Raw genomic sequence first — 25,307 nt, 5'->3', positions numbered from 1 at the left:
AAACTAACATTAACTTCAATTTAATTTTTTTAGAGATAACATGAATAATCAAAGCATATCTACATTTGAGGTTAAATACAAGATTTATTTTTCTCAAAGGAAACTTACCCTAAAGGAAATTTCTAGGTTTTCTCCTCCCCAAATATCCATTCCAGCATCATATGTTCCAATTTCCTGAAAGTAATCTCTGTCTATTGAAAAAAGGCCTCCTGCCATTGTAGGTGTTCTGAAATTCAATCATAACACTATACCATTAATTTTAATGATTTAAAATTTATAATGCATTTTTGTTTTTTAAAAATACTATAGTTTTGTAACTGTTTGTAACTATAAAATAATGATTATTCACACACTCTTCAAAAAGTTTCAAAGGCCTCTAGGGTTTTTTGATGTCAGACATGACTGTACCCAGCTTATACTACCTGCTGGAACCACTGTTCAGTTCCTGCCTGGATATCCCTTATGTACAAGTCTTAAGGATATTCCCTGTCTTTAGCACTTTTTCTGTCCTCAGTTCTGACTGAGGTTCTGCCTCAACCTCCTTAAACTGAAGCTATTGCTCATAATTCTCTCCATGTGACTGTGTACACATCACACAGTTCCGAGCAATTATACAGGCAATTAGTTGACTATATGAACTTCAGGTTAGGGTTAATATGGCAGGTTCAAAAAGGTGGCAAATACTGCAAAGTCATTAGATTAAACAGAATGAAAATGATGAGACCCTTTTCCTATGGCTATTAGAATAATCTTAAAAATTCTATAAATCTTAATGATTCTATTAAATATTCTGAATAGAATCATCATTCTGGCCAAGTATGGTATGTTTCTTACAAAGTGGAGTCCAAATCATTGCCCCAAGTATGCAAGGGACAGGGGTTGGGGTGTGGTAGTCAGTGGATTAAGCAGAGAAATGGTAATCAAGAAAGATTTAAATAAATGAGCATCAGTTAACCATTTGATTTCCACAAAGGATGAGTATGCAGACAACAGGGACACCAGCCAGGAGAAAGTAAATACTAGGGTCTGAGATTATTATAGAGATTATATTTTAAGATGAATTGGTCACCTCTGTAACCCTAAAATGTATTCAATTCCAGGGTCTATTTAAGGTAACAGCATTTGCCTTTCCAGTGTGGAAAATTTTTTCCAAAAAAGATTTGAACTTATTTTGATTTTAGAAGAGAAAAAGAATGAGAAAAGGTTAATATCTTAGGACACAGGCCAACATGTAGAGTTACTGTTTAGTATAGGGGTACCTGACCTTCTAAATCTTCTCTAAGTGCATGTGTACCTTTCATCAGATTTTCAAATAAGTCCAGCATCTTCAAATTGTTGAAGAACCCCTAATTTAGATGTTGAAATGAACTAACGCCTACAGAGAGGGAAAGTCCCTTGTACTGGTAAGAACTCAGACTGGCTGAGAAAAAGAACATAGTGAAAAAATCTTAACTTTTCGAGAATTGGACTTGAATTCATGGGAAAGCAGACTTCAGAAGACCAGAACAAAAGAAAGTAGAAGGCTAAAGAAACTGAAAGCACTCTTAATTACTACAGAAGCAATATGTGGATGCAACTGGGATAAATACTAGATGATTCAGAAAGCTCAAAGATCTCAATTCCATGTCATGAACTACATAAAGATTCTTCTGTGGGGCTGAGGTTGTGGCCCAGTGGTAGAACATTTGCCTCACATGAGTGAGGCACTGGGTTCAATTCTCAGCACCACATATAAATAAATGAATTAAATAAAGGTTCATCAACAACTAAAAAATTAAAAAAAAAAGATTTTTCTGAAAAAAATCTATATATAGTCAAGTGTGAAAAAAAAAGAAAAATCAAAAAATATATTAATGGAAGGAAATCTTTTAATTTTAACTTTGCTAATTCTAGTTATTTTTATGTTTGAAACAAGCTTTGCTAGCCTTATCAGACAGTAACTATCATCCAGATGGTATGAGTTTGAATTAAAAGTCATACAATGCAAGGACCCAGTTTTATGTAGTTTTCACATACTGACACAATTCATTAAGGGCCAGTTTGATTTATGCTAAATATTATTATCCTTAACAAATGAATTAAAGCAGATTGGACTTCCACATTTTCAAAATGGTCATAGAGAAATGAAATAATATATTTCATGTGTACTAGATTTATAGAATGGAAAAGTTCTAATTTTACTGATTAAAATCCTTTTTAAAAATATTGATACATGTGAAATATGGCTCTTAACTACATATGAGATATAATTACTTCATGTTTCTCAAAATATAGTTATAATCCTTTTGATATGACTCCCAAAGCTTTATAATCCTCTATCAATAATACTTAAGGGAAGACAGATCAATTACCTGACAGGAAGAGTTCGATCACCTTTCCTTCTGTCCATTTCTCTCTGGGGAACAGGATACCAGCGAAAATTGAGCTTCCAGTTGAATCCACCATAGGTCATATCAGAGCCTGCCATGTACTCAAAAGTATCATCGCTGATCACATCAATGATAGGACATACCACTGTTCTCCTATCATAAAAACAATTTAAAAATTTTTCAGATTGTTCCTGCTTACCATAGTTATATAACTATTATACATCAAGTGTTTTTTAAAGTAAAAACATATTCTATAATGTTAAAGACAATGGTGAAAAAAACTTTCTTGCTATAGCTTACACTAACATCATGATTACTTGTTGGCTGATAATCCTCTGTCCCTTTTTCATTTACACTTTTGCATATTTGCCACATGTAAAAAATGCAAAATATTTCTACAGGTTTTAAAAAATAACACTTTAAAAAAGTGACTCTATTTAATCATTTTAAGGTAATTTTTTAAATAAACAACTCTTGGACACTTGTGTTCCTTACAGTTTTTTGCTAATGAGATACTAGTAAATTACAGGCACTATTCCTTACTGTTTTCCAGAAGTGTTACATGTGTACATACAGATGTCTTCCTGCAGCTTTTCCATAATGCTATCAACTTTGGATGTCTTTTCTTTCTTTTTTTTTTGTGGTGCTGGGAATCGAACCCACAGCCTTATGCTTGCAAGGCAAGCACTTTACCGACTGAGCTATCTCCCCAGCCCTTATTTTCTTAACATTAAATAATATCTCTGGATTTTTAAAATTTGCATTTTCTAATTATTAGGATACTTTTCCTTCAGGCTTATATTTCTTTACACAAACTAGTTGATCACAAATTGAAGGGATTTTCAATTGGCATTTTAGTTTTTTAAAAATAAGTCTGAAAACACATACAAATGACCAAAGCCCTTTCTAAGGAAATGTGCCTTACACAGAGGCTTTGTTAGCCAGATCTGTAGTATGTGATATCCTACCCAGCCTATTGGTGCCTTATTTAAGAAATCTTTTCCTCTCCCAAGATCATAAAAATATTTCTCCTATGTTGTCTTAACAAAAGAAGTATACTTTTGCTTTTCACATTTAAATCTTTAATCTTCAAGAAACTGATTTTTGGTATGATAACCTAAGTATCCAACTTCATTTATTTTTCCTTAGGGATACTCAATTGTTCCAGCACTACTTGATAGTCCCTTTTTGCTCTGCTATAATTATCAGCACCTGCTCTGTCATAAACTCTATCTAAAATCAAGTATGCATGTGAAAATTGGTTGATTTCTGGATGCTGCCCTTTCACTAGTCTTTTTGTGAATTCCTACATCAATGTCATTGTCATAAGTAATATAGTTTTAAAATAAATCTTCAAGGCTGGCAGGGCAAGTTCCCTTTAGGACCATCTTAACCTTTTTGGTTTTCTTGCATTTCCATGTAAATGTTAGAATCAGCTTGCCTAGTTTCTCGAGGGAGAAAAAAAACTTTTTAGATTTCAACTGAAAACTCATTGAATTTATAGACCAGTTTGGGAAAAGTTGGTATTTTTATGATAATGACTTTTCTACCCCTTATTTCACTTCAATTATTTTTCAGTGAATTTTACTACTTTCATATTTCATGCATCTTTTAATAATAAATCCCTAAGTACAGTTTGTGACTTCTATCACTATTTTAAATGGTATCTTTTGTTTTTACCATTGTATTTTCTAATTATTCCTTGCTAGTTTAGACAAGGCAATTTATTTTTCTCATATTTGGCAATATTGTTAAATTCTTATTATTTCTATTATTTTGTGTACAAATTATTTTTCTTCACAGACAGGCACATCATTTGCAGTTCACAATATTTTTCCCCTTTTACTGAAAACTCAAGATTTCTACTGATACCAACAGTGGTGATTTCCTTTTGATCCTTCAGATTAAACCCATATACTTATATGTGTTCTACCAGTGAGTTACAACACAGCCCAATTCAGGGCATTCTTATTTTTCTTCCTTTTTTTTTTTTTTTTTTTTTTTTTAAATAACACTTTTAAAAAATATATTTTTGGTTATAGATGGACACAATACCTTTGTTTTATTTATTTTTATGTGGTGCTGAGGATCAAACCCAGTGTGAGACAAGTGCTCCACTGCTGACCCCAAACCCAGACCCTCTCCTTATCTTTAAAAAAAAAAAAAAACAAAAACAAAAAAACTCATACTTGAGAACCTTCCATCTCAACCTCCTGAATAGCTGGGATTACAGGTGTGCACCACTACACTTGCTGCTTTCAACATTTTTCCTTTTATGTACTGTTTGCTTATGAAGATTTTTAAAAAATATTCTTTCTTGGATTAGTAAATTTCCATTCCATAATAGCTTACTAATAATAATAATTTCCATTATTATTTACTAATAATAAAATTTCCATTCCATAATAGCTTACTAAGCATTTTCTAATAACAAATGGATGTTAAATTTTAATGAACACTTGTTTTCTCTATTTAGGGAAGTGATCTCATAGGCTTCTAATACGTTTATAATTATAGTTTTAATATTATAGGAATGGGTTTTAAGCTAAACCAATTAGTTGTGTGTGTGTGAGAGTGTGTCTGTGTGGTGCGTGTGTTTTGTTGGGTACAGTTGGCTGGTATTGTGAGATTTTTATACTAGCATTCCCAATGGTTTGCGCCATGATTTTCCTCATAGTTCTTTATGGTTTTTTTATGAAAGTTACCCTAGCTTGGTAGTTTGGTTGCTTCCCAGTTTTTCTATATTCTGTTTATAAATCCTTATGGGAAAGTTGTTTCTCCTTTTCCATCCCATACTAAGTTTGAGACAGGCAAGTTATCTTTGATGTGGTGGGGTCCATATCTCATTCTCACACTGAGGTATAGATTTTGGATCCCAGCTTTATATAGGTGTTTGCTATGAATCTTTCCACCTTATGTAAGGCTTAGGTTTCTCCTCTTGTCCTCTCATGTTATTTACCTATCAAAAAAGAAGCTTAGTGTCTCCAGAGTTTGGCAATAAACCCCATAAGAGAAAGCTGGTTTTGTGTTAGGACAGTTCATTTGCTCTCACTTTGTTTTGAGATGGGCAAATTTCTTAAATTTCTGTGTTGTCAACTCAATGATGCATTTAAAATTTTATTTTGTATTTTATCTTTTTTAGTTGAAAAAGTTATTTAGGATATCTGATCCACCACACAGTCCAAAATGGAAGTCACTATATTTGTTATTTTGGCCAATTCTCTTACACTATCATCACTGCACACTGCTTTCTGTGGGTTCAAGCTCTTGTTTCTAAAGGTTATATTCCCTTTATGCAACCAAATATTTCCTAAATCAGTCATTTATTATTTATAGAAAATGATGTATGGAGATATTCTATTCCTTTGATCCTTTAGGGCAATGTTCTCTTTCCTAAAGCTGCTGGTTTCTCCCTTTGGCCCAAAGTTGTTTTGTGTTATCCAGTCATCTTTGAAAAGAAAATGATGTAGGTCTGGCATTTGCTAACAAACAGAATAGATGCTGTGGTCTTAGCTTTTTCCAACTTATCTTACTACAAACCTTAATGGTGACACAGCTTCTAACTCACATTGCAATGACAAACAGAAATTCAACTAATGCAATTCTAGCAATCTAAAGTTAGGTTCTCTCCTGATAACTAAGACAGAGCCAGGTAATAGGTAATTCTTTGAAAAATATGTAACATGAAAGACCATAATCACAAGAGTATATTATCAATGGTCTTTTTACATTATCTAACATTATAGTACTTATTTATATACAATTAAGAATTTCAAGACACAATGTGCCCTTTCTATTTGTACTGCTAGAAGCTGAAAGCTACATTCCCAGTGAAGATGTGCAAAGAGATGAGATGACCTGCCCCATTGTTACCCTAGAGAGTAGGGGCAGTAAAGGATTTTATCCTGCCTTTCTTGAGTTCATTGTCCACATGTTTGCTTCTGTTTGGTGAACACAGCACATACTATGTATTCAAACAACATGCTTCCTAAGTTTAGGTTTAGGTTATGGTCTTATTTTGTTTAGAATTTTCAGGGTTTTATTATTTATTTATTTATTTTTTTGCACCAGGAATTGAAAGCCAGGGACACTTAAACCACTGAGGCATATCACCAGCCCTTTTTATTTTTACTTTGAGATAGGGTCTCACTAAGTTGTTTAGGGCCTTGCTAAGTTGCTGAGGTGGGCCTCAAACTTGTGATCTGCCTTAGCTTCCTGAGTTGCTGGGATTAAGGCATATGACACCAAGCCTAGCTTCTTCAGGGAATTTTAAAGACAATTCAAGAGGAAATTATTTTTGTATTTGTTTAAAAATAAAGAATCAGGGGCTGGGGCTGTAGTGCAGTGGCCCGGCACTTGCCTATCATGTGTGAGGTACTAGGTTCGATTCTTAGCATCACATAAAAATAAAATAAATTAAAATAAAAGCATTCTGTCTATCTACAACAACAACAACAAAGAATCTTGCAACTCACCATGTAGTCTAGGACAAATGTACTGAGAACAAATTTAAGATTCAAAAAAATTACCTGTCATGTTTGATCCTTGCTAAGAGAGGCTCCAGCCATCCCACTGTGCACTCACAATGAGCATCTAAGAAGGTGATCACCTGGCCTTTGGATACTGCAGCTCCTTTCAATCTAGCTCTGATCAATCCAGAACGCTGTTCCATTCGAATTACATGAACTGGCACTTTCAGTTTCTTCACATAACTCTCTAGAGGTCTTTTCAAAAAGTCTGAAAGAATTAACAAAACAATATCATGAAAAACTTCTGAACTAATGCTATCTAGATGATGTAAAGCAATTTTGATTTATAATATTCCTTTGATGCATATTTACCAAGCACTCCCAGCGAGGATCCCTGCCTCACAATGTATTTCCTGAAAGGAAGACTTCATTTCATGAGAGTGCAGACTAGGCTGCCTCTCCCTTGTTACATGTGGAGCTAGGACAGCATCTTTGGCTCTGGCTTCACCGAGAATAGGCATGTCACAACACTTCTCTTAAGTAACTCTGTTAGGCTCAATGCTTTATTTTCTAACCATACTTAAGGATCAGCAATACAAAGAAAGTAGTTTGAAAACATTAAATCCAGGTATCGACAAAGAGAAGGAAGAAAATATGCCACAGCTATTACAGTTCTGATAATTCTGAAATTTCTTCAGAGGCAGAAACTGTCTTATTGATCACCATAGTCTTTGATTATACAGTCTTTTGTTAGGAGGGAGGAAGTGAGGGGAAAGAGATGAGAAATGCTAGACTGTAACTGCAGGTCCAAACAGAGATCCTTAACAGAAAAGTAGACCTAAGGAAAAAGTTTTTTAGAGGGAGAGGCAATTAAAGATGAAAAGGAAAAAAAAAAGGAAAGGGAGAGCTATCTTGGAGAGGTCATATAAGAGGTTATTGTCTGTGAGGCAAGCATATCCTACCTGTTAAGTTCACAACTGACTTTAAAAAGCAGAAAAGGCACAGTTTCATCAAAGCAAAGAGAAAAGGTCTTTTGAATCAGGTCACTTTGTAGGATTTTATGGCAGAGAAGTTACCGATGGTAATATGACCAGATAAGTGTCTTTTCAACTAGTCCCCATGTGACTGACATAAGGATAATCTCTGGAGGAAAGGAAATATTGAGATGGAACTACTAAGATTCCTCTAGTTAGCGCTGCCAATAGGACTCTAGCAATTCACAGAACCCAGGATGTAAATTAAGGAATTCTTTTAATATTGAGCATAAGAACCCAAAGTGCTTCCTATATGGTAGGGTAGGGAGGACAAATGGGAGTGATGTGATTCCTGTTTGGTAAAAGCAGAATGAGTCAAAAATGAGTAATCAGGGATATGAAAACTGTCCCACTACCCCAAATTACAAATAATTTCCATTTCTGCTAACATACTTCCTAATATTTGAGCTAAAAAGAGCATCTAAAAAATATCAATATGGTTTTATGAAACAAGCCTTCAGATCAGGAAGGCCTAACTAGATTATGAGTAAAAAAGTAAGAACTGCAAATCCCAGGAAAAAGACGATGTTTTGCAGTAGCACCTAACATTTTGTGACTGTTGAGCACAGTGCTAAACTTGTTACATATTTTATCTTACTTAATCTTCACAACCACCCTATGAGGTTAAGTGTTACTATGCATACTTTATAAATGGAAATCTAAGACTCAGAAAGTTATATAAATTCTATTCAGGTGATACAGTTTGTTATGGGGTTGGATGCAAGATTCAAAGCCAGGTCTGTCTGCCTTCAAAGGTCACCTTTTTGGCCAGAGCAAGAAAATTCTAGAAGGAAATGCTAAAGAGAACAATTCAGGGCTGTGGAAACACCTGATCCAGTATCAATTTAAAATAATTTTATCTCTAGAATTTGACAGAATCTCATGTGGTAGGTATACGATCAGTCAAGATGATTGTATTATAAAATGTCTCCCAAGAATCTTTTCCAAAAAGTGTTAGTTTAAAATGCTTCTTAAAAACCAAAGCAATCTAATCTCCAAGTCCCACGCCTTTGAAATACGTTAGTTAAGTATTTCTTTTTGTTTGTTTGTTTTTGGTACTGAGGATTAAACCCAGGGGTGCTTAACCACTGAGCTACAATCCCCTTCTTTTAAATTTAAAGACAGGATCTTGCTGAGTTGCTAAGTGCCTCACTAAGTTGCTAGGGCTGGATTTGAACTCACAATTCTCCTGCCTCAGCCTCCTGGACCATGCACACTCACGCCTGGTTCATAACTGTTCTTGTTAATGCACAAAATAAAAAACACGTTAAGACTGTGTATGATAATGTTAAAAACTTGTTATTTTACAAATTTTCTTGGAATCTTTGTGGTTTTCATGCAATAAGACTAAAATTAGTTGTCTTCCTTTCAGTTCATACAGAATTAAAGACTCAGGACTGGGCGGGAGAATAGGAACTATCAAGTCACATTTTATAAAAATGAAGCCACGAGAAGTGAAGTGACTGGTTAGAAGCTATTACTTCACCTAAAAAACAAGGTGAATCTTGTTTATTAGAACCTATAGTTATTGTCCTATAAATGGACCCCTAAACACCTCTCCATCAGGAAGCATGAGGCAATCAGTGAGAAAGGAAAAATCTTACTATTCATAGCAACATCTGAGAAATATTAACTAGCACTCTAAAGAGTAGTAGGAAGAGCAAGAAATTTAGAGGCTAATAAATCTAATTTGACTTCTTTTGTATAAAATGAGAAAAACAACAGTCATCTCAGATTAGGAACCTTATAAAAATTCTAAGACTTAAGATAAATTTTTAAGGTTATGATCACATAACTCTTGACACAAACTAGGGATTCATTCTTTCTCTGACTTCATTACAGATCTTACAACAGTAAAGTTCTGTGGAGGCAGACAGAAGTAATGTATGCATAAGTTAAGAGGTCAGGCCCTTGTTTACAGAGTTTGGATCCCAAATGGGTAATTATAGCACCTATTTCATACTGTTGTTATAAACAGAGTTGCTCAGGAGGTTAACTGTGGAATCAAGTATAAAAGCTATGAGCAGACTATGCATACCATACACTCTAATTAGAAACTCTGCACAGAGAATTAAAGGATGACAGACCATTCATAGTAAATAGTTCATGGGCACCAAGGAGATAATGGTGAGCAAATAACCCTGATGGAGGGATTAGTCTAATAGAAGAACACAGACATCAAACATACAAGTCAATAATGGAAACTCTATAAGCACTGTGGAGGAATAGAAAGTGTTCCAAGATCAAGGAGACAATGGTGAGCAAATAACCCTGATGGAGGGATTAGTCTAATAGAAAAACACAGACATCAAACATAAAAGTCAATAATGGAAAACTCTGTAAGCACTGTGGAGGAATAGAAAGTGTTCCAAGATGTGTTCAGAGAGATGTAACAGGGTCTGGAGAGGTCAAGGAATTCCTCTCTAAATAAATCACATTTGAACTGAATTGTAAAGATGATGACATGTTAAGTAGGCTTGGGAAATGGGAGAGATGAACATTCCCTGGAGAACAATGTTCTAGAATAAAGATAGCAACAGCACAAGGGAAAGGTTCTGAAAAAGAAAGAAAGAATGGTACTTTTAACAAATTCAAAGAAGAAAATTGTGGACAAAGGACAGAAATATGATTACAAGAATGGTGTGAATCTACAACGTGTACAACCACAGAAATGAAAAGTTGTACCCCACTGTGTACAATGAATCAAAAGGCAGCCTGTAAAATTTTTATTTAAAAATATTGTTAAAAAGGGGGGGGGGGACACAGAAGTATGGGACTAGAGTGGCAGGGAATGGTTCAAGAAGTCCCTGGAGATGCCAGATGGGGTTAAGTCACATAAACCTTAATCAGAGAAGTGACACTATCATGTTTTTATAATTAAAAGTTCACTCTATGTACTGGGGTGAAAAGATGGAAGGGCTATCCAGATAATTCTCAATCTGGAAAGCAAAGTCTATACCCAAGAAAATAATACCTAGTGGTTTCCACATATCAGACATGAGGACCTGAATACTTGACACTTTGTAGGAAGAAAGATAAAAAGGGAATCAGGCCCTAGAACAGAGACTCTGGGCTATCATTCAGGAGACTGTGCCTAGTAACTAAGAGCCTTGATGGACCAGAAAAATAGGTATCTTCCCACATCAGTTTTCACTCAGATTTATACAAGTTGGGATATTAAGTAACAGCATAAGTTATGGGAAAGAGCTTGCATACTTGAGTTTTTTGGTTTTGGTTTGGGTACAAGTACATTCCTAAGGAAGACATGTTCTACCCCAAATTACACTTCTATACAGCCTTTTAGGCATACACAGAGTAAGAGAAAACCAAAGGAGGAAATGGAAAAATAATTCATTTTATTTAAGAAAAATATCTCCCCTTGAGAAATATTTAATTTAGCAAATGTCAGCATATAAGTAAATAAAGCACAAGTCACTTGCAGGATAAATGTTTGTAGCATGATGTGCTGCATAATGCTATTTTGGTCAACGATGGAAAGTACATATGATGGTGGTCCACGAAATTACTTGGCCTAGTGTCATCATAGCTGTCTTAGTTTGTGTAAGTACACTGTGTTTGCACAATGACAGTCGCCTAGCAATAAATTTCTCAGAAATGTCCCCATCATTGACAATTGCTCCTTAAATTAACTTAGGTTAATTTTCTTGAAGAGGGATGAGCTTCTAGCAAAAAGATACCCATATGAAATTTTTATTTTTATTGTCAATAGTAATTATTTCTTTGTCTTAAGGGTGGTATTCCTGGTATATAACAACTCTCATTTTGACATTGAATTGTTATACATTATATATACTACTAAGTCTTGTGTGATTATAAATTATTCCTTTAATTAGAGTAATACTTGAGAAGGTAACTGTATCCTTTATTTTATTTATTTATTTATTTATTTGAGGTGCTGGGGATCCAACTCAGGGCCTTGTACATGCTGGGTAAGTGCTTTACCACTGAACTATATCCCTATCCCTAGAACTATACCTTATTCATTTGTACCTGTACAATCTGGCAAAATGACATTTAAATTGTTATTAACACATATATTACTCCCTATAATTAATATTTAGTGTGGGCAGAGGAAGGAGAGGGTATGGTACCTGACTAAACCATCTTAGGAGACACAACGATAGAATAGGCAAAATGAGTTGAAGATAATAGCAAAAGAAGTTAAAGTAACAGTCATGAGTTTCAAGCTGATCAAGGAAGAGATAAAAAGCAAAAAGAAACTGTTTTCTGTGGCTCCTTCCAAATTTTTCTGAAACAGGAAAATTGGGGGAACATATAACACCAATGATTCCTAAATAGATATGCTGCAGGGGAAGAAAAAGGAAATTAGGAAATATTGGCTGAGTTTCTTTACTGATGGACTACATTTTTTTCTATAGTACTCTGCAGTGTGAAATCTCCAAGGATTCAGAATAAATAACACCAGTCCATTTAATTAATATGATTTTTCCCAAAAGAGTGTTTCATGAAACAGTTTAGGAGATTCTAAGCTTATGAAAAATTCTGAGATTCTTAGAAGGATATATGGGTAAAAGTTATTGCACAGATTTATTAAGAGATTAGAGTCATATTATATACCACTTTCATCCATCTTAATCCCCCCCACCACCTTTTTTTTGGTACTAGAGCTTGAACTCAGGCACACTTTATCACTGAGTAACATCACCAGACCTTTTTATTTTTTATTCTGATATAGGGTCTCACTAAGTTGCTGAGGCTGGCCTCAAATGTTGTGATCCTCTTGCCTTAGACTCCCAAGTTGCTGGGATTACAGGTGTGCACCACCATGCCTGGCTCATCCTTCTTAGTCCTTTAAATAACTTAAGATACTGATTATTCCTGAAACTCAGAAATAAATAGTGAAAGTTCAGAAGAATTTGTAGTACTGAGGGCTCATCCAGTTTAAGACTCCATTTTGCTCTCAAAAGTGCTTCCTATACATAGAACTAAAATTCTCTTTTCATAGCTGTAAGTAGGATCTAGTCTCTTTCCACTGACTTAGGGCTACAGCTTTCCACAGAGGAAATTCTAACAAAATTATGCGAGTTTTCTTTTTAAATTGTTCTCATAAACATTTACATTATAAAAAATTATTTCTTTTAAAAATAAGATTAAGATGTTATATAAATTAAATGCTAAATGAATACTCTGCATTTTATGTTTTTTTTTTTGCATAGGTGAATAAATTCAAATGCCATAAAAATTTTAGGATCAATTACAAGTTTACATAAAATCATTATAAGAATCAGAGCAACTAATTTGTAAACTATTAGTGACAAATGTGTAGGATATTACTGCCATCACAATTTACCTCTTTCACTGGCATCATCTACTAGAACAATTTCTTCTATCATGTGTCTTGGTGAGCGATTAATGACACTATGGACAGTTCGCAGAAGTGTGCTCCAAGCCTCATTATGGAAAACAATCACCACACTTGTTGTAGGAAGATTATCTGGATACACCTTTGTTTTACACCTAAAAACAAAGAAAATGCCTTTATAAAAAGTGACTGTTAAGACAATATAACAAATCAGTCTGGACTAGAAGTGATGAAAGAACAATAAAAATAGTATGCTTTAGTGGTGAGTTTCTTAGTACCTTTTATTTAGGTTGTTTAAAAATATCTATCTAAAGCAATATGTTATTTTAAAGATGTTGCTCATACTTTCAAAATTAGGTACCTCTTCCTGATGAATGTTTCTAGTTGATTTATTTTAAGATAGAATAAACTAAGGTTGTATTATCAATCCCACACTGAATGTATTTCAAGAATCCAATTAAACAAAAAAATCAGAAACACTAGTTTAATAACCTAAACAAAACTATCACTTCTACAAAGGAAGAGAAATAGCATTTACTGAATACCTGTTATGTACCAAGTTTTTATTCTTTCTACTCACTCTGTAAAGAAAACTGAAGTCACATGTCACACACATGTGACAAGACAGATTGTTAGGAAGCAGCAGGGCCTGCCTGAAGACTTCATAACCCAGGTTCTGCTGAGCAAACTCCTTATGCTGCTGCCTCCATAACTAAATATCAAGTGAATTCATCTCATTTAGTAAAGATTATGCTTGAACATGCAATCATCAGAAAGATCAAACATATCCAAAATATATTCACATAAAATCAGCACATTACATTGCATGTTTCTACCACTTGTTAAGTAACATGGTATCTTCCTTCTACCTTGTCAGCTAGATGAAACTACTAGAGGACAGATACTAGAGAACAGTAACAGCAGTAAGCAATCAGGTATCAAAGAATGTGATTTTTAGAATCTATGTCTCCTAAAAAGAGCATCTATAACTCCCTCTTAGGTATCTACAATGGTAATAGTTTCTCCAGTCTTTCTTCCTTTTTTCCCCTGATTTCTCTCAAAAACCTTGTGCTTCTCATGCCCATCTGTTATAACCTGTCAACAGGAGTAGAGAATGGGAAGAAGGGGGAGGGACGAAGGAAAACATCAACCAAACCCCTCTTCTGAAGCTTCTACACAATCCTGCTTTCTGAACACACTACCCTAGGGCTGCTCACAGGCAGTAGGAAGAAAAGGAAAAGGATAAGAAAAATTATGACAAGGTAAAGGGGATAAAAGGAAAAATAGAGAGGAAGCCACTATAGAGCCCCATCAGTCCTTGTCTCTCCTGTCTCCTAGAGGAAAAGAACAAACAAGTAGCTTCCATTGTTCTTCATTATATACCATTTCAGCTCCTCTCATCCTTTTTACCAAATTCCCATGACCCCCGCTTTCACAGCATGGTCTCCATCTCCTATTACCAGGAACTTCACTATCTAACTGCAAATGATCCAGAAGGCCCACAGCCTCGTTTTTACATCCCTGTCCATGCCTTTTTACCCTGTTTACTCCAAGTCCTTGTATATGATCTCTTTTCCCAACTTAATCCTCTCTAATTTAACAGAATTGGGAAGGAGAAAGCAGCCAAGGTTACTATGACATACCAAAACAACAAAAATATCAAGTGAAACAGAAGGTGATTAGGTAAAATGTACAAACAGCACTGTAGGTTAGCCACATTTAAGGAAAGCAGAAAGCAGTAGAAGGCCCACATACTCTACCACACTCTATATCTCCTTCCTTTCAAGTCTGAGATAAAGGGATGGAGCCCAAAAGACTAGCTGTCTAGGTCATAGGAAAGAAAATGTGTCCCTAGAATTCCTAATAATACTTCTGAAAAGTTTTCCATCACAACTTTGTTATAATCAGTAGCTAGATTATGCTTCAGTTAGGTGATAAGTAATCAATCCAAGATATTCAATGTTTTTATGAGGATGCATCCTGAATGCCTGACTTGCAGACTACTGGCAAAAGACTGAAGTCAGGAATGGCCAGTGTATGAGTCAAGAAGTTCAGAGAAACAATTTCTTTTATTATTTAGCTGGATTTATTGTGCCATATGTGATTGTTTTTTCCTAAGTTAACAAGGAGAAAACCGTTAAGGTAACTTTATAACTACTGGCTTACCAAAAATCAAGTGGGACAATAGATGATTAGGCAAAGTATATACTGTACAAACAGCATTGACAGCTATGCCCAAAACTACAAGGCAGAAAGGAAGACAAAAAAATCTGAGACAGGTTTTGCAGAAGAGAAGTAATGATTTAGATTTATTTTGGGATGATGTGTTAAAGAATTAAATAAACTGAATGGGAAAGAAATAAGACCATAAGAACACAGTCTTCAAAAAGAGAAAATTAGGAAGGATCGAGGAAAATTAGATACACAATAATAGAGGACAAAAGTTAAATAACATCCTAAGTCAACAGTTAAACCTAATAATTCAGAAACCATAACAAATTTGTAAAGGATAATATTATCCCAAAGTAAATCAGAAAATACCAAAAAGAGTGGGAAAATCATGTGTGCACATGAACAAACACATCACCACCTGGAGAGCCAAAAACACTTGAGAAGAACCAAAGAACCTTTTGGTATTACAGTTCAGCTTTTCCAATGGAGACACCACCTGTCTGTGTGCAATCATCTAGACATGATTCATGAGTTCAAAGTCTGGCTTTCAGTGTGGTGATGCTGGGGGGTAGTAGTACTTTTACAAGGTGGGCCACAGTGAGAGGTCACTGGAGATGCTGCCCTTGGGAGAAGAGATGTAGTTCTTGTGGGATCCTAGCTAGTTGGCTCCCTCAAGCAGGTTGTTATAAAAGAGCAAGACTGATCCCATGTTGGCTTCCTGCATTCCTGTCTGATTCATCACTCTCACACATACTCCACCTTTATGCCATCTGCCATATAGTACCTCATTATACTGTTTGGATTTTTAGCCTCCAAAATTGTGAGCTAAATAAACCACTTCTCTTTTTTCTCCATATATTTTTATTGGTGTGTCATAGTTGTACATAATAGTAGGATCGGTTGTTACATATTCGTACATGTGCACAATATAACAGAATTTAGTCAATGTCATTCCCTAATTTTGTTTTGTTTTTGTAGTACTGGGGATTGAACCCAGCATGCGAGGCAAGCACTCTACCAACTGAGCTATATCCCCAGTTCTAGTATTTTCTTTATAAAGTACCAACTTCAGTATTTCTTTACTATAATAGAATATGAACTAAATAGCACTGTGTGTGTTGGGGGGAATTCACAGAATGCAGAGCTGAGGATGAGCAGAAAGGCCTCAGGCAATGTTATGAAGCAGACTGTGTCCACACTGTCAAAACTCAGTCTTTAATCTTCAGTCATGAAACTAGACAGAGTGAGTTTGTGGTAATCTTTAAAAGTTACATACAGGAATAACAACAAAGTATGAGGTTAGGAAGAGAGGAAAATGTCTTCCCTTTTTTACTGAAATATAATACAAACATAATAGAATAATAATAATAAACATAATAATAATACTATATAAAATACTGACAAATTTTAAGTGTTTAGCTGAATGAACTTCCACAAAGTGAGTGCATGAAGTAGTCCACACCCAGTTAAAGAAACTCTCAAAAGGCTTCCATTGTGCTCCTTCTCTACTGGACTTCTAATATTACAGGTGAATATTACCTGTTTATAAAGCAGTTCTCTAACTTTTTTTTGACTTATAATCCCCTTATGCATATAGAAATTGAGGACCTGAAGAAGTTTTTCTTTAAGTGGGTTGGTTATATCTATTGCTACTGACATTACAAACTAAGACAGAACTTTTAAATTAAAACAGGAGAACCCATAAACACATTGCATCAACTGCCTGAGATAACCCATCATGTCAAGTGGTGCCCATTATTCATTTATTGCCTCCAAGCTCTAAACAGACTTTTCATTACCTATTCTATGACAATGGAATTGGTCCCTCCAAGTGGTTCTCCTTTGTAACAGGTGTCACGTATACAGAAGCTCTGTTAATGAAGGGTGTTGGAAGGACACTCCAGGAAGAAGAAACTTCCCTTCTAAACTTGGAATGGACCTACCATTTGACCCAGCTATCCCACTCCTCGGCCTATACCCAAAGGACTTAAAATCAGCATACTACAGAGATACAGCCACATCAATGTTCATAGCTGCTCAATTCACAATAGCCAGACTGTGGAACCAACCTAGATGCCCTTCAATTGATGAATGGATAAAGAAACTGTGGTGTGTGTGTATATATATATGTATATATATATGTGTATATATATATATACACACAATGGAATATTACTCAGCTATAAAAAATAATAAAATTATGGCATTTGCAGGCAAATGGATGAAATTGGAGATTATCATGCTAAGTGAGATAAACCAATCTCAAAAATCCAAAAGACAAATGATCTCACTGATAAGCGGATGATGACACATAATGGGGGGCAGGAGGGGGGCAAGAATGGAGGAGGGACTGTATAGAGGGAAAAGAGAGGTGGGGGGGTGGGGGGGAAGGAAAAAATAACGGAATGAATCAAACATCATTACCCTATGTAAATGTATGATTATGCAAATGGTATGCTGTTACTCCATGTACAAACAGAAACAACATGTATCTCATTTGTTTACAATAAAAATAAATTTTAAAAAAAGCCAAAATAAAAAAAGAAAAGAAAAAGAAAAAAGAAACTTCCCTTCTAATTCCCATGGGTTTCCATTCATTTTTTTTCATCTTCCTACAGTATGGCTCTCAAGAGTGGGGTGAATACCCAGAGGCATTTAACGAACTTTTCTGCTATCCAGTGGACTACAATCAGACCTTCTTCAAAGAAATCTGAATCCTAGCCTTAGGGAAGGAGTGGCCTTCTGTGGTTTTTTTCCTTCCTTGTACTTTTTGCCAACTCTACGGTGTCCATTATGTCTTCATCCCTTCATAGTTTGTCCCATTAAATTAATAATTATTGACATTAAACTTTTAAAATTATTGCATGATCTGTCGACTACTTGGTTGCTAACTCACATAGCCCCAACATGACAATTTGAGAACTAGTGATACAGAGCATAATCTTTTGTCTAAATTTTTTCACTCAAAGTGATGTTTGTAGATTTTTCCCTGAGATCGCCATACCAGTCATTCAACTCTAGGTTTCACTCTTCTTCTTCGGAGTCCCAGGTTGCTCTACTGTGCAGCGGCTGAAGATCCCTAGGGACAAGGATTGGCTCCTGAGCACCAGGAAATGAGGTTTTTCAAGATGGAGGACTAGAGGGCGGCTGAATTTCACGTTGCTCCAGGACGCAGGATTCAAAAGAGGAGATAGTGAGAGGCTTGGGACCAACTCAAAGCCACCGGGAGCGGTAAACACAGACAACTGGGATCATCGTAGAGGAGGCGGCTCAGCACAGCGCTTGGACTCGGAGCAACCAATGGGGCTCCGGGCGGCTGCCTGAGGAGGAACTGTGTGGCGAGCTGTTTGGACCCAGAACGACCGCTTCTGAACACCGGGGGGTTGCCCGGAGGAAGAGGAGAAGCGCGGTGGGTCGCTTGGTCTAGGAGTGACTGCATTAGAGCCACAGGCGGTTGCCAGAGGAGGAGGTGAGTGGTGAGTTGACTGGACTAAAAGCGACCGCTCCTGAACACCGGTGGCCTGCCTGAAGGAGGAGCATGGTGGGTCACTTGGTCTCGGAGCCACCGCTCCTGAACACCCGGGGGGCTACCCCGAGGAGGAGGAGGAGGAACAGGGCGGGTCACTTGGATTCGGAGTGATTGCCTAGGGCTACGGGCGGTTGGCGGGAGGAGGAGACCTGAAGTGAGTTGCTTGGGCTCCTAGTGACTGCGTCGGAAACCCGGCCGCTGTCCGGAGGAGGAGGTGTGTGGCGGGTCTCTGGGTATCGGAGCTATTGTACGGGGCTCCAGGTGGCGGCTCAGAGGAGGGGCCACATAGCCAGGCGATTAGGTGCAGAGCAGGGTCCCAGGAGCTAGGTGGCTTCTTGCTGGAAGAGCCGCACAGAGACACGCCTAGGGGCGGAGCGAAGCTTCCAGGACTGCGGGCAGATTCTCTGGGAGAGGCAGCCTAAGGAGACTCGCCTGTGAAGGGTAAGGCTCCCAGGCCCAGGAGGTAGGTTCGGGCCCCTGGGAACGTTGCAGAAGAAGACAGCCCAGCCCAGGTGGTAGGTGTAGATTGAGGGGAACCTCTAGGAGGGCAACTGACCAGCGAGACGTCCCCACCGAGTGAGTCTTCCCTGCTGGGGGAGGTTTTCCCACAGGGACTGTAAAACCAGAGACACAGGCACAAACAGGACTTGCCTCAGCCCGCAGCCTAGTTCCCCATTGGATGACCATTGGTCAACAATTGGAGGCACCTCTGCCCACTAGGAGGGAATATACGCCACTGAGGGTCACCACCCCTAGAGAGGCAGCTTCTTCGTGGAGCTCCACATTATCAACTTCCTCCAACACTTCAGGCTACTGAAGGATAAGAGGGGATATACTAGCAATCTTCAGGGACATTATAAGTCGATAGAGGAAATATGCAATATCTTAATGACCCACTGATTCCTGAACAATATGAGAAAACAAGGGAAGAAAATGCCCCAAACAAATCTAGATGTTACATCAATAAAATCCAACGACAGCATGGCAGAAGAAATGACAGAAAGGGAGTTCAGAATGTACATAATTAAAATGATTAGGGAAGCAAACGATGAGATGAAAGAGCAAATGCAGGCACTGAATGATGAGATGAAAGAGCAAATGCAGGCACTGAATGATAGCACCAATCGACAGTTAACAGAGCAAATTCAGGAAGCAAAAGATCATTTCAATAAAGAGTTAGAGATATTGAAAAAAAACCAAACAGAAATCCTTGAAATGAAGGAAACAATAAACCAAATTAAGAACTCCATAGAAAGCATAACCAATAGGATAGAACACCTGGAAGACAGAACTTCAGATATTGAAGACAAAATATTTAACCTCGAAAACAAAGTTGAACCAACAGAGAAGATGGTAAGAAATCATGAACAGAATCTGCAAGAACTATGGGATATCATGAAAAGGTCAAATTTGAGAATTATTGGGACTGAGGAAGGCTTAGAGAAACAAACCAAAGGAATGAACAATCTATTCAATGAAATAATATCAGAAAATTCCCCAAATCTGAAGAATGAAATGGAAAATCAAGTCAAAGAGGCTTATAGGACTCCAAATACACAAAATTACAACAGACCCACACCAAGGCACATTATAATGAAAATACCGAACATACAAAATAAAGACAGAATTTTAAAGGCTGTGAGAGAAAACAACCAAATTACATTCAGGGGGAAACCAATACGGATATCAGCAGATTTTTCAATCCACACCCTAAAAGCTAGAAGGGCCTGGAACAACATTTTTCAAGCTCTGAAAGAAAATGGATGCCAACCAAGAATCTACCCAGCAAAACTTACCTTCATTTTGATGATGAAATAAAATCCTTCCATGATAAGCAAAAGCTAAAAGAATTTACAAAAAGAAAGCCAGCATTACAGAACATTCTCAGCAAAATATTTCATGAGGAAGAGATAAAAAACAAAGAAGCAAATCAGCAAAGGGAGGAATTATCCTAAAGGAACTGTCAAATAAAGGAGGAACCAAGACGTGTCAAAAATTTTAAATATGAACCAAATGACCAGGAATACAAATCATATCTCAATAATAACCCTGAATGTTAATGGCCTGAATTCATCAATCAAAAGACATAGACTGGCAGATTGGATTAAAAAGAAAGATCCAACAATATGTTGCCTGCAAGAGACTCACCTCATAGAAAGAGATACCCATAGACTAAAGGTGAAAGGATGGGGAAAAACATACCATGCACATGGACTCAGTAAAAAAGCTGGAGTATCCATCCTCATTTCAGATAATGTGGACTTCAAGCCAATGTTATTCAGAAGGGATAAAGAAGGACATTTCATACTGCTTAAGGGAAGCATAAATCAGCAAGATATAACAATCATAAACATCTATGCCCCAAACAGTGGCTCATCCATGTATGTTAAACAAATCCTTCTCAATTTTAGAAACCAAATAGACCATAACACAATAATACTAGGTGATTTTAACACACCTCTCTCACCACTGGACAGATCTTCCAAACAAAAATTGAACAAAGAAACCATAGATCTCAATAACACAATCAATAATTTAGACTTAACAGACATTTATAGAATATACCATCCAACCAAGAGCGAATACACTTTCTTCTCAGCAGCACATGGATCCTTCTCTAAAATAGACTATATATTATGCCACAAAGCTAATGTTAGCAAATACAAGAAGATAGAGACACTACCTTGTATTCTATCAGATCATAATGGATTGAAGTTACAAATTAATGAAAGAGTAAAAAACAGAAACTACTCCAACACCTGGAGATTAAACAATATGCTATTATATGATGAATGGATAACAGAAGATATTAGGAAGGAAATTAAAAAATTCTTAGAGGTAAACGAGAACAAAGAAACATCATATCAAAATCTCTGGGACACTATGAAAGCAGTACTTAGAGGAAGATTTATTTCATGGAGCGCATTTAATAAAAGAAGTAAAACTCAAAAAATAAATGACCTAACACTATAGCTCAAAGCCCTAGAAAAAGAAGAACAGACCAACACCAAAAGTAGTAGAAGACAGGAAATAGTTAAACTCAGAGCTGAAATCAACGAAATTGAAACGAAAGAAACAATACAAAAAATTGACAAAATAAATAGTTGGTTCTTCGAAAAAATAAACAAAATTGATAAACCTTTAGCCACACTAACAAAGAGAAGACGAGAGAAAACCCAAATTACTAAAATTTGGAATGAACAAGGAAATATCACAACAGACACGACTGAAATACAAAACATAATTAGAAGCTATTTTGAAAACCTATACTCCAACAAAATAGAAAATTTTGAAGACATCAACAGGTTTCTAGAGACATATGAATTGCCTAAACTGAACGAGGAGGACATACACAATTTAAATAGACCAATTTCAAGTAATGAAATAGAAGAAGTCATCAAAAGCCTACCAACAAAGAAAAGTCCAGGACCAGACGGGTTCTCAGCCGAGTTCTACAAAACCTTTAAAGAAGAGCTCATTCCAATACTTCTCAAAGTATTCCATAAAATAGAAGAGGAGGGAACCCTCCCAAACTCATTCTATGAAGCCAATATTACCCTGATACCTAAACCAGACAGAGACACATCGAGGAAAGAAAATTTCAGACCAATATCCTTAATGAACATCGACACAAAAATTCTCAACAAAATTTTAGCAAATCGCATACAAAAACATATTAAAAAGATAGTGCACCATGATCAAGTGGGTTTCATCCCAGGGATGCAAGGTTGGTTCAACATCAGGAAATCAATAAATGTCATTCACCATATCAATAGACTTAAAGTCAAGAATCACATGATTATTTCAATAGATGCAGAAAAAGCATTTGATAAAATACAGCATGCCTTCATGCTCAAAACACTAGAAAAAATAGGGATAGTGGGAACATTCCTTAACATTGTAAAGGCCATCTACGCTAAGCCCATGGCTAATATCATTCTAAATGGTGAAAAACTGAAAGCATTCCCTCTAAAAACTGGAACAAGGCAGGGATGCCCTCTTTCACCACTTCTATTCAATATCGTCCTTGAAACTCTAGCCAGAGCAACTAGACAGACCAAAGAAATTAAAGGGATACGAATAGGAAAAGAAGAACTCAAACTATCCCTATTTGCTGATGATATGATTGTATACTTAGAGGAACCAGGAAATTCCACCAGAAAACTTTTAGATCTCATAAGTGAATTCAGTAAAGTAGCGGGATATAAGATCAATGCACATAAATCTAAGGCATTTTTATACATAAGCGATGAATCTTCAGAAAGAGAAATTAGGAAAACAACCCCATTCACAATAGCATCGAAAAAAATAAAATACTTGGGAATCAATCTCACAAAAGAGGTGAAAGACCTCTACAGTGAGAACTACAGAACACTAAAGAAAGAAATTCAAGAAAACCTTAGAAGATGGAAAGATCTCCCATGTTCTTGCATAGGAAGAATTAATATTGTCAAAATAGCCATACTACCAAAAGTGCTATACAGATTCAATGCAATTCCAATTAAAATCCCAATGATGTACCTTACAGAAATAGAGCAAGAAATTATGAAATTCATCTGGAAGAATAAAAAACCCAGAATAGCTAAAGCAATCCTTGGCAGAAAGAGTGAAGCAGGGGGTATCGCAATACCAGATCTTCAACTCTACTACAAAGCAATAGTAACAAAAACGGCATGGTATTGGTACCAAAATAGAAAGGTGGATCAATGGTACAGAATAGAGGACACAGACTCAAACCCAAATAAATACAATTTTCTCATACTAGACAAAGGGGCCAAAAATATGCAATGGAGAAAAGATAGCCTCTTCAACAAATGGTGCTGGGAGAATTGGAAATCCATATGCAACAGAATGAAACTAAACCCATATCTCTCACCATGCACGAAACTAAACTCAAAATGGATTAAGGACCTCGGAATCAGACCAGAGACCTTGCATCTTATAGAAGAAAAAGTAGGTCCAGAGCTTCAACATGTCGGCTTAGGACCAGACTTCCTCAACAGGACTCCCATAGCACAAGAATTAAAAGCAAGAATTAATAACTGGGATAGATTCAAACTAAAAAGTTTTCTGTCAGCAAAGGAAACTATCAGCAATGCGAAGAAAGAGCCTACAGAGTGGGAGAAAATCTTTGCCAATCATACTTCAGATACAGCACTAATCTCCAGAATCTATAAAGAACTCAAAAAACTCTACACCAAGAATGCAAATAATCCAATTGACAAATGGGCTAAGGAAATGAGTAGACACTTCACAGAAGAAGATGTACAAGCAATCAGCAAACATATGGAAAAATGTTCAACATCTCTAGTAATAAGAGAAATGCAAATCAAAACCACCCTTAGATTCCATCTCACCCCAATTAGAATGGCGATTATCAAGAATACAAGCAACAACAGGTGTTGGCGAGGATGTGGGGAGAAAGGTACACTCATACATTGCTGGTGGGGCTGCAAATTAGTGCAGCCACTCTGGAAAGCAGTGTGGAGACTCCTTAGAAAACTTGGAATGGAACCACCATTTGACCCAGCTATCCCACTCCTTGGCCTATACCCAAAGGACTTAAAATCAGCATATTACAGAGATACAGCCACATCAATGTTCATAGCTGCTCAGTTCACAATAGCCAGATTGTGGAACCAACCTAGATGTCCTTCAATTGATGAATGGATAAAAAAAATGTGGTATATATATACAATGGAATATTACTCAGCCATAAAGAATGAGAAAATTACGGCATTTGCAGGCAAATGGATGAAACTGGAGAATATCATGCTAAGTGAGATAAGCCAATCTCAAAAAACCAAAGGAAGAATGATATCGCTAATAAGTGGATGATGACATATAATGGGGGGTGGGAGGGGTTAGTGTTGGGGTTGGAGTTGGGTTTAGGGAGGGGGGGCAGGAATGGAGGAAGGAAGGACTGTATAGAGGGAGGGGAGGGGTGGGGGAGAAGGGAAAAAAATGGCAGAATGAATCAAACAACATTACCCTATGTAAATTTATGATTACACAAATGGTATGCCTTTACGCCATGTACAGGCAGAGAAACAACATGTATCCCATTTGTTTACAATAAAAAAAAAAGTAAAAAAAAAAAAGCAAAAAAAAAAACCAAAGTGATGTTTGTATATCATCCATGCTGTCATGAACAATAGTTTACTGACTTTTTTTACTACATGGCACTAAACTATATGAAACTGGATTATTATGCACAGTGCTGTGATCGTCATTCATTACATGTCTTTTGGTGGTTATATGTATACATTTCTGTATTGTTGGGAAATGTATAAATTGTGGGGTATGTATAAATTCAGCTTTAGTAAATACCATGCAACTGTTTCCTAAGGAAGCTGTTAACAATTCACACTGTTACCTACAGTGTGTTAG

The 25,307-nt window shown here is 36.5% G+C and overlaps 1 protein-coding gene across 1 annotated transcript in view; it reads right to left on the bottom strand.

The window, feature by feature from the left end:
* The window catches only part of Galnt1 (polypeptide N-acetylgalactosaminyltransferase 1), a 126,239-nt gene that overhangs the window by 22,032 nt on the left and 78,900 nt on the right, over positions 1-25,307 (bottom strand). The window contains exons 5-8 of the mRNA XM_047526397.1: positions 13,205-13,371; positions 6,899-7,106; positions 2,352-2,522; positions 109-226 (exon numbers count right to left, since the gene is read on the bottom strand). Coding sequence (XP_047382353.1) covers positions 109-226; positions 2,352-2,522; positions 6,899-7,106; positions 13,205-13,371 — 664 coding nt within the window. The remainder of the gene's footprint in view (positions 1-108; positions 227-2,351; positions 2,523-6,898; positions 7,107-13,204; positions 13,372-25,307) is intronic.

This window comes from Sciurus carolinensis, chromosome 15 (assembly GCF_902686445.1).
Source record: "Sciurus carolinensis chromosome 15, mSciCar1.2, whole genome shotgun sequence".
Lineage (NCBI taxonomy): Eukaryota > Metazoa > Chordata > Mammalia > Rodentia > Sciuridae > Sciurus > Sciurus carolinensis.
Note: the sequence above shows the minus strand (reverse complement) of the source record. Positions and strands in the feature narration are given on the sequence as shown.